We start from the raw sequence: 16,155 nt of genomic DNA, 5'->3' as shown, positions 1-16,155 counted from the left end.
ATGGAAGTTAAATTTTATTCTACGACAACAAATAATTTCGAAATTAATATCTTAGATTTTTTTTTATGATAACAAATATATAATTTCGAAATTTATTTAATATAAGAGAAGTTAAATTTTGTTTTAGGACAACACATTAACTAAACTGAAAAAGACAAGCATTAAAATAGAAACCATCTATAAAAAAATAAAGTGATAAAAACACATTTAATAAACTGGTTAAGACAAACATTTTTATAGAAAGTTTAATTAATATTCTATAAATAGATACTTTAATAATATAGATAATTTTTTTTGAAGAAATATAGAGGACCTAAATTATGGATTGACATTGAATAATTTATAGGACCTAAAACAATTTTGGATTGACATTGAATAATTTATACATAATATCTAATTAATCAATTTAAAAGTTAAAAAGTCTATACAAATTGATTACTTAAGTTTTTGGAACTAAACTGAACGTTTTGTTCTGCTGTGCTAAAGACCGGTCATGAACTCATGAATACATGCTGAGACATAACAAATTGTGTCATATGAGACGAAGCAAAACTACTAAAAATCTCTTAGTATCCTTGAAGTTTTATTTGGTGGGGACTTTGAAATTGACTCTACTACGTTCTTACACACCTACTCCTCCCAAACCATAATCACTCGTAATCTCTCACCAACCGCAAAACGCTATTTTCCTTCACCCACCAGTTGCGACCACTTTTTCCAAAGAGACTTTTTGCGGCTCAAACCAAATTCACGTTCTCCATCTTCAACCGTTAGATTCTCACAAGTCATCCAACGGTCATCATGAAACTCGCCACCCACCCCTCAGTTCTCATTTTCAGTATATGGTTTTCATTATTACATAATAAAACAAAAAAATAAACTTGTTATCTTGTACTTACCTAACAACAAACACTACCACATGGTGTCCTTATATAAACCACTCTTCTCCTTCTCTTCTTCCTCAGGAACACAAAACCAAACTCCTTCACCAACATTTCAAAAGCTCTCTTTATTCACCAACAATTCAAAAGATCTGTTCCTATTTATCAAACACTAACTCAAAAACCAATGGATCAGATCAACGTATCAGTTCACCAAAACGGCAAAACCGAAGCGATGTTGTTGTGCGGCGGAGTAGAGAAGACTAAAGTGATTGTGGCGGCGGATCCGTTGAATTGGGGTGCTGCGGCGGAGCAGATGAAAGGGAGTCATTTGGATGAGGTGAAGAGGATGGTTGAGGAGTACCGTAGACCGGTGGTGAATCTCGGGGGAGAAACGCTCACGATCGGACAAGTCGCGGCGATCTCGAACGTAGGCGGTGGAGTGAAGGTCGAGCTAGCGGAGGCTTCGAGAGCTGGCGTGAAAGCTAGCAGCGATTGGGTTATGGAGAGTATGGGTAAAGGTACTGACAGTTACGGTGTAACCACCGGGTTTGGAGCTACTTCTCACCGGAGAACCAAAAACGGTACCGCATTGCAAACCGAACTCATCAGGTAATTAACTAAAATTTCAAAATTATGTGTAATTAACTAGAGCATGCAAGGAATGTGATCAACCATTATTTTATTTTCTAGTTTTTCTTTTAAATTTGAAAGTTCGGGGTTCGAATTAGAGATATAATAATTTAGTGGATTAAGTGGGTAATTGGCAGAGATTATTTGGTGCGGTCTAATTGTCACTGAATATACTCACGAGGGTTTTTGTTGCATGGGAAACACGCCGGGTCAGTATATCGGGTCGGGTCGGGTCAGGTCGAGGTCAAATTTTATTTTATTTTATAATATAGTTTTTAATGAAATTTTGTTTGTTACGTTTCAGGTTTTTGAACGCCGGAATCTTCGGGAACACGAAGGAGACATGCCACACGCTACCGGAATCCGCCACGAGAGCCGCCATGCTCGTCCGAGTCAACACACTCCTCCAAGGATACTCCGGGATCCGATTCGAAATCCTCGAAGCGATCACCAGCCTCCTCAACCACAACATATCTCCGTCTCTCCCCCTCCGCGGAACCATAACCGCCTCCGGCGATCTCGTCCCCCTCTCCTACATCGCCGGCCTCCTCACCGGCCGTCCGAACTCCAAAGCCACCGGTCCCGACGGCGAATCCCTAACCGCCGAAGAAGCCTTCAAGAAAGCCGGAATCGCATCCGGATTCTTCGATCTACAGCCTAAGGAAGGCTTAGCGCTCGTCAACGGCACGGCGGTTGGATCCGGCATGGCGTCGATGGTTCTCTTCGAAGCGAACGTTCAATCGGTCCTCGCCGAGGTTTTATCGGCGATCTTCGCGGAGGTGATGAGCGGGAAGCCGGAGTTCACCGATCATTTGACTCACCGACTCAAACACCACCCCGGACAAATCGAAGCGGCGGCGATCATGGAGCACATCCTCGACGGGAGCTCGTACATGAAGTTAGCGCAGAAGCTTCACGAGATGGATCCGTTGCAGAAACCGAAACAAGACCGTTACGCGCTCCGCACGTCTCCTCAGTGGCTAGGCCCTCAGATCGAAGTGATCCGTCACGCCACCAAGTCGATCGAGCGTGAGATCAACTCCGTTAACGACAATCCGTTAATCGACGTTTCGAGGAACAAAGCGATTCACGGCGGTAACTTCCAGGGGACTCCTATAGGTGTCTCTATGGACAACACGCGTTTAGCGATTGCAGCTATCGGGAAGCTCATGTTCGCTCAGTTCTCCGAGCTTGTTAACGACTTTTACAATAACGGTCTTCCGTCGAATTTAACCGCTTCCAACAACCCGAGCTTGGATTACGGATTCAAAGGAGCTGAGATCGCCATGGCTTCTTACTGCTCTGAGCTTCAGTACCTAGCCAATCCGGTTACGAGCCATGTTCAGTCAGCTGAGCAGCATAACCAAGATGTTAACTCTTTAGGACTCATTTCGTCTCGTAAAACGTCTGAAGCTGTTGACATTCTCAAGCTGATGTCCACAACGTTCCTCGTCGCTATATGTCAAGCTGTTGATTTGCGACATCTTGAGGAGAATCTGAGACAGACTGTGAAGAATACTGTTTCTCAAGTGGCGAAGAAAGTGTTGACCACTGGAGTCAACGGGGAGTTGCATCCATCAAGGTTCTGTGAGAAAGACTTGCTTAAGGTCGTTGATCGTGAACAGGTGTTTACGTATGTTGACGATCCTTGTAGCGCTACTTACCCATTGATGCAGAAGTTAAGACAAGTTATTGTTGATCACGCTTTATCCAATGGGGAGAGTGAGAAGAACGCAGTGAGTTCGATCTTTCAAAAGATTGGAGCTTTTGAGGAGGAGCTCAAGGTGGTTCTTCCTAAAGAAGTTGAGGCGACTAGAGAGGCTTACGGTAACGGAACAGCTGTGATTCCGAACAGGATTAAGGAATGTCGGTCTTATCCATTGTATAAGTTTGTGAGGGAGGAGCTCGGAACGAAGTTGTTGACCGGAGAAAAGGTTGTGTCTCCGGGAGAGGAGTTTGATAAGGTGTTCACTGCAATGTGTGAAGGTAAGATTATTGATCCACTGATGGATTGTCTCAAGGAATGGAACGGAGCTCCCATTCCCATATGCTAAGAGAAGCATTCCTCTGTTTTGCTCTGTTTTATTTTGTCCAGCTTCAGTTTTGTTGCTTTTACTTCGTCTTTTTATATGTTTGAATTTGAGTTTTTTACCAGTGACTGATTGTAATGTGAATGGTGTCACTTTGTATAATATATATGAAAGTTACGTGTAATTTATTTGATGCATCAGACAATCGTTTCAATCTGTTATATGAGACCGAACAGAAGCAACCATGTCTGAGAAAAAACAATCTGTCAGAGTTTACCTGAAATGTTCCATGTTCACTGAGTCTTGCTTATACTTATCATATTATGGATCATACGTATGAACGAAACGTTAATTTTTGTTTCTTTGACAAACTTTTACTTAATTAGTGTACAACATTATCTAATGAACATTAATCCTCTCTGGAAAAATAGATTCAGAGATGATGAATCAAAATCAAATGAATATTTCTCCATTTCTTACATGTACATACCAATACAGTTCCGTTGATGCTGAGGAGCCCACTGTAACGAACAACATCGAGGAAAGTATTTTCTGGCATGGAAACCATAATCTTGATGGGCCAGAAATGAAATCATAAGCATCTTGAGCTTGATCAAGCAATGCCTTGAAGATTGGGTGTTTAAGAAAACTCATCTTTATTACAAACCTCTTGTTATCATCACCTACATACACTACAAAATGTCCTCTTGGAACATTTTTAGATATGGCTTCATTTTCTTTCTTGAATCCCCAAGAAACCTTCTCGTAGCAACTCTCCCATGAATATGATGTTCAACAAGGTGTGACTATGGATTTGCTCTTCATATTTTTGAATTTGTTTTCACATGATTTTATGAATTTGTTCTTCATTTTGACTTCTACGAAGAAAAACTTGATTCTCATATAGCCTCTGAATGTTCTTTAAATCGGCTTCAAAGAAACAAAACATAATGAAGTCAAATCGTTGATCACGGATAAATAATAGACTTTTGAAACTGAGATTATGTATTAGCTAGTTACAGATATCAAGGCGCTAATAATACACTAATAAATAATATTATAAAATAAAACGTTATTCTTATTATTATTTATAGATAAATAAACACATTTTCATAACTTTTGTTTGCTTATTTCTAATTATTGACAACTCCATTATTTTGCCATTCCTCTATGTAAATAATACCATTTTGGGTTCATATAAAATATAATACAATTGTTATATCAAAATTACCAAAACTAAATTAGTATATTCTATGTTTAGTAAATCCATTATCTAACCATATAAAATAAAATAGGAAATTCTAAAAAAAAAAAATTAATACGATCATGGTTTGTAGTTAAAAACCAAATAACCTAAAAACTCCAGTTATCCATACCAAGAAAATAAATTTAGAGTTGATTTTAATGTGTATATAACTTTTGAAAACCTATAACTTTGGGAAAAACAAACTGAAACCATATTAAATTTTAACTGAACACGATTAAGTGATATTTTATGTCTGAAGAGCGGAAAACACAAAACCATAAAATTCAATAAACATTAAATAAACAACATTAATCTTTTTTTTTGCATAAACAAAAGAAGTTAAAATAAACGAAAACAACATCATTTATATCCCATATTCAAAACAAAAAATCAGAAAACACAAACAACATAAAACCACAATTTTAATTGTTTTGGGTCCAAACGGCCAAAATTATTGTAAGCATAATTCAAAACAACCAAGTTTGCCTAAGAAACAACTTTAAGCAAACATCACACAACAGTTATGAATAAAATGTGGGATCTCATCACCATCACACCAATGTTTTAATTCTTCTCAGTGCTGTTCTTCCACATCTGGAGAAGGACTGCATGAATAGAGTCTTGATGTCCTATGCAAAGAGTGAGAAGTTCCAATAACCAGAAATCTATCTCCCATCGATTTAAACGCAACCCCCCAACCAAAGGCATTTGCTCTCACAGGGACAACACCAAGTTTTTTCCAAATATTTTTGCTTATATCATATATACAAAGCTCGTTCAAAGATGTCTCCAACATGTATAGATTGTTATCAACCACATCAATAAAGGGCGGAGATTGAGAAGACATAATTAATCTCACGTCTTTTAAAATGTCAGGAATCAACTCCCAAGATTTGTGGTCCCATCATACCTTTCTCCACAAGTAGGGTGTTTATCATTCTCATCTCGGCCACCAATGACATAAAATTTTCCACGCGAGAAAAATCCTGAGCTGAACTTCCTTGCTTTATGCATTCCATTAATCATAGTCAACCTTTTTTTATCAGCATTATACTTTTCTACAGTTTGCACAATAATAGGGTTCCCATTGTCATCCAGTTGAATGCCTCCTGCCAAAAATGTGTTTTTTCCATGGCTTGCAGAACCGTACATGACCCTCGGTGTGATCATCGAAGGACCTTTGAACCACTTATGATTCTCTAGCTCATAGCGAAACACCACAACTCCCTCTATTTCTTTTCCTATGACAATTAGTTGCGTACCCACACTAATTGTTTCTTCATTGCTGTAGAAAAAGCAATAGTCAGAAGAAGGAACTTTAGGAAGTCACCGAAATGTTTTAAAATCCTTATCAAACATTTCCCAATTAGATTCAGCCCCTGAATGCAAAATCACATGGGGTTTCACAAGTCCCCTTTTTGTCTCACCCTGAAAATTTCACAACTCCTTAACAACTGCAAAAGTTTCTTGTTAAGAAACTGCAGTTTCCAATATTCTAAGCATGGAAGACGAGCAAAGATCTCGACCTGAAGCTTGTACAAAACCTTATGATCAATATAACATCATGAGATTTTAAACCTGCAAGATTCTGAAATGCTTTTGTAATTTCTCCTTTTTCTTCCTCATCGGAATCCGAACAAGGTTTCACATTCAGATCAATTATGCTGGGTTTAATGCCAACAATTGAAATTTTCCTTTGTTTAGATTGTCTCAAGATTTCGTCAAATTTAGGAGCCTGATCTTCTCTTAGCATTAGTATGTCTTGATTTATTTTAGCCATCTCTTTGACATCATTTCCTGTGAATTCCAAAATAATAATTGCAAAAATGAGACAAAACAATTTTACTACATATAGTTACAAATTTAAGAATCTGAACTCCCAATATTTATTTAAATAAACCAGAATTGTTTTTAGGGTGATTTTGCTGTATATTCATAGGAAGCCAATCAATTAAGAATATAGCCATGGCTTGGGAGCTGTGTCTTTTTAGCCCACTAATAGACAATGTAATCCTCCGTAGCGCGTCACACGTTTGTAAGCCACGCACAACAACATATACCATTCTATTTATGTTATTGATATAGAATAGATATCTCAAACAAGAATGCAACAATAGAAAATAATTTAATTTTCTTTCTATTATTTATTTGTAGTGTTTAATGGAATAAACACAATGTTTAATATAAAAGAGCATATTTGTTCATAACAGATAGTTTAGTATGATATAACATATGAAAAAATCTATTTGATTGATATAGTACAAATTAAAATAAATTGTTATTCTATATGTGATGGTCATTATAGTATAGTATATTAGTATGTGGAAGAGAGAGAGAGGGAGGGCGGGGAGAGAGAGGGAGGGTGGGGGGAAGGAGGGAAAGAGGGAGGGGGAAGGGAGGGAAGGAGGGATGAGCCAACTTCTTCCGTGCCCCTATTTGTGGTAAGTCAATTTCCTATGAGCTCACTTGATCTCCTATGCCCATTTTCTATAATTCTATTATTTATCAAAACCCAAAATCCTAAATCAAATCCTCTCCTATCATCAAAACTAAACCCTAACCTCCCCTATGGATCAGTGAACCCACGGGAAAATATTTAAGTTCTATACAAAATCCTAAATCAAATCCTCTCCTATCATCAAAACTAAACCCTAACCCCCCCCCCTATGGACCAGTGAACCCACGGGAAAATATTTAAGTTCTATACAAAATCATCAAAAAAATATTTTAAAATCGTTTTAATCATATTTTTATGATTTTCACGAAAATATGAAAAACAATTTTTTATTTTTGAAATATTTTTATCAAATAAAAAATATTCACGTTTCCAATTTAATTTTATGATTTTTCGTTTGACATATAAAATTAAAAGAAAAAATATGGCCAATAGAGATTAAAGAATGAGATATAGGGGTATGAGAGGAATTGCCTGAGGAGGAATGGATGGAGAGAAAGAGAGAAATAAGAAAATGTATTACTAAAATTTTATTCTATACTTAGTAAATAGAATATAATACAACAATTTATTATTTGAACAATACGTATTAGAAAAGCCTTTTACAAAATAAAAAGCATTACATATTAGAGAAAGAAAAAAAAGTAAGAGAAAGAAAGAGAAAATGAGAAAAGAAGATACATATAAAGAATGAAAGATGGAGAGGGATAGAGATGGAGATTGGAAAAATAAATAGATGGAAATATACAGCACATACAGATTGCATAATTTCAAAGCTATTCTATATCTCGTAAATAGAATAGACAAACATTTCTTATAACTATACATACACAATTTATAAATATATGTTGGTGTTATAAAATTCAAAACATTTCATAAACAGAAAAAAATCTATGTTTTTTGTAGATACCTAAGAAATTCAAATAAATATTTTTTATATTTATAAAGTTAATTGAAAAAAAGGGGAGAAAGTAAGAAAGGACAATATAGAAATTAATACACAAATATCATAGCCTAATGAATACTATGGTTAGTGATTTAATTTAAATCCTACTATGTATATGCATCCAAATTTCCCTTGTTTTTATGTAAACTAGGAAATCAAAGAGATTCAAAATTGTATTAACTATATTAAACTCAATCATTTTCCAAAACTTAATTAATTAATGTTTTTGTAACTTTTTTATGTATTCAGAAATTGATATTTCAAGAGATTTTAAAAAGTATCTTATTATTTTAAACAATAGCCAAAGCGACAATAAACAAAACAAAAGAGAAAATGCATTTTTAAATTATGTAACACGATGGAAATGGAAAATTACTCTTATGAAAATATACAATTTGAGGCTTTTTAAGGCTATAAATTTTACCATTTAAAAAAATTTAGAATATGAAATTGAGAATATGTGATATTTATCGTAATCTAACCAATTTAATTTCAAGCATATTAGGACAAAGATAAATATATTTTATGATGTTGATATAGTATAAAAATCTGAATATGTAACAATTTAATTAGTGATTAGGTCTTTTATAAAAATTGCATGTGTACCTTAAAAGCTTATTTTTGTTGAACGCACACTTGAATCTCAATTATATTTAGTTAATTGAAAACATATATAGGAAATCCTGACCCAGTTACTCACACACACACACACACATATATATATATAGTATATCTATTTTGAATTTTCTTCCATAATTATAATCTTTTGCTTAATTTTCTTACCATAGTAATGCAATATGCTTATTCAACCTTCTACCATAAATACAAGTAATAAATTCTCTGAAAATTATAATTAAACTTTGATCAGATTGTTTAAAAATTTCACAAATATCATAGGACTACTAATTAGTGACTCTTTGCAAGTTTAACTAAGGTTTTAAAAAATTGTTTTAGAATATTTATAAATTTGACAAAAAAAATTTTGCAACTTTAAAAAAGTTGTATTATTAAAGAAATTAATAAATATCAAAGTTAACATTTCGGAAATAAGACGGTTTCATTTCAAATTAAAAGATTACTTTCCAGTTATCATGAAAGCCGATTCGGGAACCCTTATAAGTAGCTCACAATGTTCACTTCTACGAAGACAAAACCTGATTCTCATATAGCCTCTGAATATTCCTAAAATCGGCTTCAAAGAAACAAAACATAGTGAAGTGAAATCGTTGATCGCGGTTTAATAATAAAGACTTTTGAAATTGAGATTATGTAGTAGCTAGTTACAGATATCAAGACAATAATAATACACTGATAAATAACATTACTAAAATAAAAAAGTTATTCTTATTATTATTTATAGATAAATAAGCACATTTTCATAACTGTTGCTTGCTTCTTTCTAATTATTGACAACTCCATTATTTTGCCATTCCTCTATGTAAATAATACAATTTTGGGATCATATAAAATATAATACAATTATTATATTAAAATTACCGAAACTAAATTATTATATTCTATATTTAGTAAATCCATTATCTAACCATATAAAAAATAGGAAATTCTAATAAATATAATTAATACGACCATGGTCTGTTGTTAAAAACCAAATAACCTAAAAACTCTACTTATCCATACCAAGAAAATAAATTTAGAGTTGATTTTAATGTGTATATAACTTTTGTAAACCTATAACTTTTAGAAAAACAAACTGAAACACTATTGAAGTTTATTTCACTTTTTTTTTATTGACTAACAATACAGATCGGCTAATATTTTGGCATATGAAAAATATGTTCCCAATGTTCTTTCTTGTCACATCTGTAGCAAACTTTTTCTGCTTGCCTTTTCACCCGACCATTTTCATATATGTGGAAGTTCTTATTATTTCATAGGGACGGAATATTCTTCCTCGTCCTTTTCCTCGACCATGATAGTAGTTTCTACTGCATCTACACCCTCGTCCTTTTTTAATAGGACCGACTTGATGGTTTAGTATCATGATTTCCATTTTTCTAATTTTAATGGAGGATTTACGTCAACTCCAACTATTTATTGAATCCTTTCTTTCAAGGATTTAATTACTCAAAGATCTTCTAGATATTTTCTCATGATACACTTCATATTATAAACCATCATCAAAGTGGTGTAAGATATCATGGCTTTTCTTTTCTCATCCAATTAACTTATCAATGATTTCTCAAAAGCTCATTTTTTCTCAGATGCATCTTTGCACCCCATTGCCCATGTCATATAATTATTTCGCGTACTATCAAGGCAATTTATTTTGAGCTTTGTTAAATTCAACATGATATCCTTATACATATAATAGCATATAGAAATATAATAAAAACTGGAACTTAAATGCATAATTTAAATTCATAATTAAATGCAGAAATTTAAAGAGCATAAATAAAATTGGAGGTCTTAGCCTTCCACATTGATTATTTTTATCAAAGGTTCGAGGAGATAAGTTCTGCCATATTAATATTTTTCTTTTATTCAAGGTCTGAGGAGGTTTAGCATACCATTTTGACATTTTCTTTGTTTTGAAGATCCGAGGAGACTTAATCTTCCATTTTGGTCTTTTCTTTTTATTCACGGAGGCAAAGCATACTACATGTTCTTTTTTTTTTTAATTCACGGAGGTAAAACCTATCACGTGATCCTCTGATCGTGAAGGCATAACCTACCATAAGGATCAGTCGGGGAAGACAATGCCTATCATCCCGAAAAATAAACGAAAAAAGCCTAGCCTATCACTTCGGAATAATAATAGAATTAAAATAAATTAAATAAACTAAAAGACATAATTTAAAAACTTATCTTTCTGGTTGGGGAGCGTTCGTGCTGATAACCTATTGTGAAATATTAGGTGAGAGAGAGAGATAGAGTTACTTTTACTTTTATTATTGTATATATGTGTTAGGTGTATAAAGAGGAAGAAGAAAAACGTGAGTGGCAGAAAGAGAGTTTATAGTGATGTTTGTGTGTGTGTTAGAACGAAAAGAGAGATAGATTATAGAACTTATGTCTTTATTATTCTGTTACACCCTATTTATACTAGATGGGAAACAGAGATGACTCATATTTCTTACATAAGAAAGATAGTGGTGGTGACTATGCAGTCTCATATTGAGGTTGTGACACCTCTTTGCTAGATGAAAAAAAGATGGACAATCATTATCTCATGACATTTACAATATCCAATGTCTAAAAGATATTTCTTCAAAACCACAAGACAGTTTGTTCGGCCTTAAAGCCATCTATCATAAATAAACATCATTTGATTTATACAGTTACATATTTGGTTAGTTAGTAGAACATTATTTTATTAGAGAGTTCAAGCCCGATATGATATGCAAGCCTATGAACCCATGTATCTAGGATTTTAGCATGACAAATCATTTTCAAATATGTCTTATCATGACACTGTGAAACAGCAAGCTTGGCTGCTCCAAAGCAGCTTCTCTCTTCCAATTTATGATTATCAATCGAATATCATATTCATTTTGGTGACAGCTTAAAAGCTTCTCTTTTCTTTTTAGTTCTTTGCATATAATAAAGCTCTCTTGAACTATTTCTCATTTATGTTTTAACGTCTTTTGTAGACACAAATCTATCTTGTTCTTGAAATGCTTTCAATTTTGATGTAAAGAAAAAACAAATAGTTGGTTAGTTAGTTGAATCGAAGGGGATTTTAGTAATTGTCTTAGCATTATCTGTCGAGATAGATTAGTTAAATGGGAAAAGAAAATCTGAACTTTTTGTGAACAATAAGATCAAATAATTTTGAAAACATTTCTACTATAAACTCTCCGATTATCAAAGATAAAACTCTCCGAGTATAAACAAGCAATCTCAAATTGATTTTAAATTTCTATACTGAATTAATATCCACCTAGTACTTCAACTACTGATGCTCATTCAAAGTTAACCTATGTACACTTTCGAGTTTGGAATAGATGTTCCATCAATGTAAAGTGCAAGTTTATTGGGGAGTATAAAACACAATCATTCTTAGACACAATCGTATTCTGCTATTTTTTAAAGAGAAAATAATTCTATATTAGAAATGAGATTTGATTCAATGTATTTTTTAAAGATAGCAATTTCTACATATATAATAAAAATAGAAAATACTATTTCTTTTTCTATAAATAGAAGAAAAAAGTAAAATCTCTATTTTAAAAGAAAAAGAAAATTTGATTAAAATACTTTTACTTTCTTTTTTTGGGTCAAAAATACTTTTACTTTCAAATGATATTATAAAAGCAAATCCAAAGGTGAATTAGAAACGGCAGAGTAGACCCATTTTACAGCACAGTACGCCCATTTTACAGCACAGACCAAACCATTTCCTTCTCAGCTTCAGATATATGTTATAAGGAATGCCATATCTGACTGAAAATTATTCTTTAGTGAACTTTTTTTATTATTATATCTATCTATTGTTTTGTTTGCTAATCAATATGTTCATATCGTATTACAACAATTTATCAATTATGTAGCACACGGTAGCAGATCTTTATTCTATCATAAACGTGTTTATAAAGAAAATGCGGAGATCATAATTTGATTTTTCAAGAATGAAGCCAAAGACGATCATTAAGCCTCTCTTCACCAGCTCCAAACATCTCGTCAATTTTTTCACCGTCCCTGTAAAACTGAAACGTCGGAGTGTAACGGATGTGAAGAGTGGTCTCAGGGCACTCGTCAATATCTGCATAAACAAACTTGATCCTTTGGAAACTGTTGCTAAGCTTTTGGAACGCAGGAAACATCTGGCTACAAACTCCACACCTACTCAACAAAAACAATTATCATTGAGGCATTTCATCGAACACTTTGTAAGCACTATGAAACAGAGACCAAACATGTCAATACCACGAAGCACCGTAGTTAATAACAGCCTGCAAATTACAAAACAAGAAGATTAATTTAGATTTCGAGAGTTAAGCTTGGGTCTTAAACCTGTATAAAATGTAGCCTGTAATAATTACCGGAGATTTTGAAGATTTGATGTCGTCCAGAATTGTAATGAGACTTTGGTCGCTTGTTGCGGTTTCCATATTGACGTTACGATTTGCCTCCTCCGATTCTTGCTTTCTCATTTTGATCTTTGCTTTCGGGATTGGCAATTTTGATCCTTTTGGCCACAGAAGCTACTCTAACCATAAGTCTACTTACCATTAATCAAACCCAAACCAATCAACTTGATTCTCTAACCGGTTTTAACCGATCTGATTTCTAACATAGACGTGTTTCATTAACCGGCTCAACTACGTTCAGGATTCTTTAGGTTACCGTTTGAATTTTAAGGTTTTATTTGTCTGGCAAAGGGAAGTGGTCGCTAACTCTTACGCCTATTTTGATGAACATCCCCAAAAGTTTTTGCTCTGTGTCATTAATTGTTCATTGGATCTTTATAGTTCAAATAAGAGTGGCACTAATAAACATAACTTGTCATATTTTGAAAATTCATACACTCATAATAATTGGTTGATTTGATTTTTCATATTAAGAATGGTTGGTTATTCTTTTTTTTTTCTGACAACAATAATAAAATCTAAAACTAGGTTATATGCTCTGCTGGTTCAGAAATCCAAAATTGGAGACATATAATCGACATAGAACATAGTAGAAGGGGAATATTGAACACCTCGTGTCAGCTTGTCCGCCATTAAATTATGCATCTTTGGAATATGTCGGATCTTGAAGGTAGGAAAGAAAATCTTACTTCGCTAGAACTCCTCCAAATGTGTAATAAAAACTGGTCATTCGAATAGTTGGTTATTCATATTTTAGTATATTGGATTGTATCAATTATTTTTTAAATGAATCACAATTTTTTGTTACAATTAGACTAAAATAAAAACATCTTGTTAATTAGATTTTGCTTACTTTTATCTTAGGATGATAAATATGTTTGTAAGTTATGTATAATTTGATATATGTTCTTTTCAATAAAGTTTTAAAAAGGAAGTGTTGATAATTTTTCTTTTAAAAATTCTATTCATTTAATCAAAAATATATTTATAATAATAAATATTACTTATCTTACTGCAGCCTCACATTTTAAATATTTATTTGGATTTTAAAAATCATAATATATAATCATTTTTAGAAAATAAGATATTAAATGATCATTTCTGTTGTTAAAACTTTTGACAAAAATATGTTTATAGTAAAAATATTATTATATTTAGATAAGAATGCCTAAATTATTCTGCTTTTATTTTTTTTAAGTTATATTATATATTTATTAGTATATATTTTAAAATTTATAGATATTTTTAGGAAACAGAAATAACAATAAAAATAAAATTCGTTTTTATATGAAAATCTATGTTAATATTTTAAAAAGCTTTCCTTTTTATTATATATGTGCTTTAGTAGAACATTAAAATTAAATCAAAATTTAATCAAAATTTTACTAAGAAAAAAGGAAACATGAATTGTTATTAATGGTAATCAAAAGTAATGTTTTAGTTATTAAGGTTACTAGAGTTTTTCCCGGGCTACGCCCGGGTTACTTGCAAAAAAAAAATATTTTAAAAAATTATGTTATTATATTTAATATATATTATATGTTGGGAACTATGATACATATAAATTACTAAAATAAAGTATACTTTATTAGAACGCAAAACGTATAGTAATGATAAAATAAATTATTTAAAATATATCACAGTAAGAAAATACGTTAAAATTTCAATCATTTAAAATGTTGATTTTATAACTCTTTTGTTCATTCTATTTTTTGATTCGTATTTTATATTTAGTGGCTAAGAGTTTATGTTCTTACCAAGAAAAATAATCTTTTTAGAACTATACATGAAAAATTAAATGGGGGTTATTGAAATTTTTTATCCAATTTCAAAAATGTTGGATATAATAAGTATTTTTTTTTTGCAAATACTTTGATTAAAAGTAACATTTAATTTATAATTGAATATTTTCTGAAATTTCATAAATGTTGAAAAATATACAATAGTTTTCGAAGGTGATTGGTAAATACTCTGAATGCTTCTCATTCTTTTTTCCACAACTAATTTAATTTACCAATCGTGCTCTAAGAGAATAATTTAAAGATAATAGCGCAAAAGTTAAATTAAAAATTATATTGGCTTTAAAAATCAATTCCAAAATTTTATGTTTAGTTCTTTGATAGCTATTGATATTGCTCTAGATCAATTGATTTTATAGCTAGTAGAAAAATTTATAATTTATATTCTAAAGCAAAGTAATTAAATCCACAGCTTCTACCAATCAAACACTTCATGAAGTTCTTATGTTATGAAGACTAAATATCTCTGCTAAATATTATATTTAATACGTAGTTCCCCGCTAAATATCTTCTTAAATGTTATCAGTCACCACAAAGTTCCTATTTTTCCTCATCGATTTTCCAAGAGTGAAGATAGAAGACATTATCGTTGATTGTATATTTGTATATATGCTGATACGCGAATCCTCCTATTGACCCCAATTAAGGAAAAAATACATATTAATCAACATCTTGAATGGTACAATCAAAATAGATAATTAAATATAAATCAAATAATATTTTGTTACAAATAATAATTAAGATTTGGTTGTGATTTTTCATCCAGTTAGTTATTTTAGAATTTTTTTATTAAAATAATGCAAATGTTTGTAAGATACTTAAAACGATCAAAATAGGACTCATGTGCATATTACATATTTAAATGTCATTAAATTAGAGGAATTCTAATTTTACCATATATTTTGATAAATTTTCTAAATTTATTTTTTAAAATAATAATTTTCATAAGTACCTTAAATATGTGATGAAAATAAGAGTAAATTAATTCTCCTAAGTTAATTATAAATGTTTAAGAATCATTTACAATTTGCAAAAAAAGCTTCATTATCATTGTATGTATATATTTAGTTTATAGTGTTTGTTTGCTTAGATGTAAATCTATAAAATAATTCAT

At 32.0% G+C, this 16,155-nt stretch overlaps 2 protein-coding genes and 2 pseudogenes across 2 annotated transcripts; 1 reads left to right on the top strand and 3 right to left on the bottom strand.

The window, feature by feature from the left end:
- The first annotated feature begins 949 nt into the window (after positions 1-949).
- LOC108854852 (phenylalanine ammonia-lyase 2) lies at positions 950-3,741 on the top strand. Its single transcript, XM_018628517.2, has 2 exons — positions 950-1,493; positions 1,819-3,741. The coding sequence occupies exons 1-2, from the start codon at positions 1,069-1,071 to the stop codon at positions 3,566-3,568; spliced, it is 2,175 nt and encodes a 724-aa protein (XP_018484019.2). The 5' UTR covers positions 950-1,068; the 3' UTR covers positions 3,569-3,741.
- A 279-nt stretch (positions 3,742-4,020) lies between these two features.
- On the bottom strand, positions 4,021-4,414 carry LOC108851178 (auxin-induced protein X10A-like; annotated as a pseudogene).
- A 950-nt stretch (positions 4,415-5,364) lies between these two features.
- LOC108851177 (F-box/kelch-repeat protein At3g27150-like) lies at positions 5,365-6,570 on the bottom strand (annotated as a pseudogene).
- Positions 6,571-12,592: 6,022 nt separating this feature from the next.
- LOC108852097 (thioredoxin-like 3-3) lies at positions 12,593-13,511 on the bottom strand. The gene is made up of 3 exons (XM_018625592.2): positions 13,195-13,511; positions 13,079-13,104; positions 12,593-12,994 (listed from the first exon to the last, which is right to left on the bottom strand). The coding sequence occupies exons 1-3, from the start codon at positions 13,303-13,305 to the stop codon at positions 12,775-12,777; spliced, it is 357 nt and encodes a 118-aa protein (XP_018481094.1). The 5' UTR covers positions 13,306-13,511; the 3' UTR covers positions 12,593-12,774.
- Between the last annotated feature and the right edge of the window lie 2,644 nt (positions 13,512-16,155).

Source organism: Raphanus sativus, chromosome 4 (assembly GCF_000801105.2).
Source record: "Raphanus sativus cultivar WK10039 chromosome 4, ASM80110v3, whole genome shotgun sequence".
Lineage (NCBI taxonomy): Eukaryota > Viridiplantae > Streptophyta > Magnoliopsida > Brassicales > Brassicaceae > Raphanus > Raphanus sativus.
The sequence above is the reverse complement of the archived record's forward strand: the minus strand, read 5'-3'. Positions and strand labels throughout refer to the sequence as shown.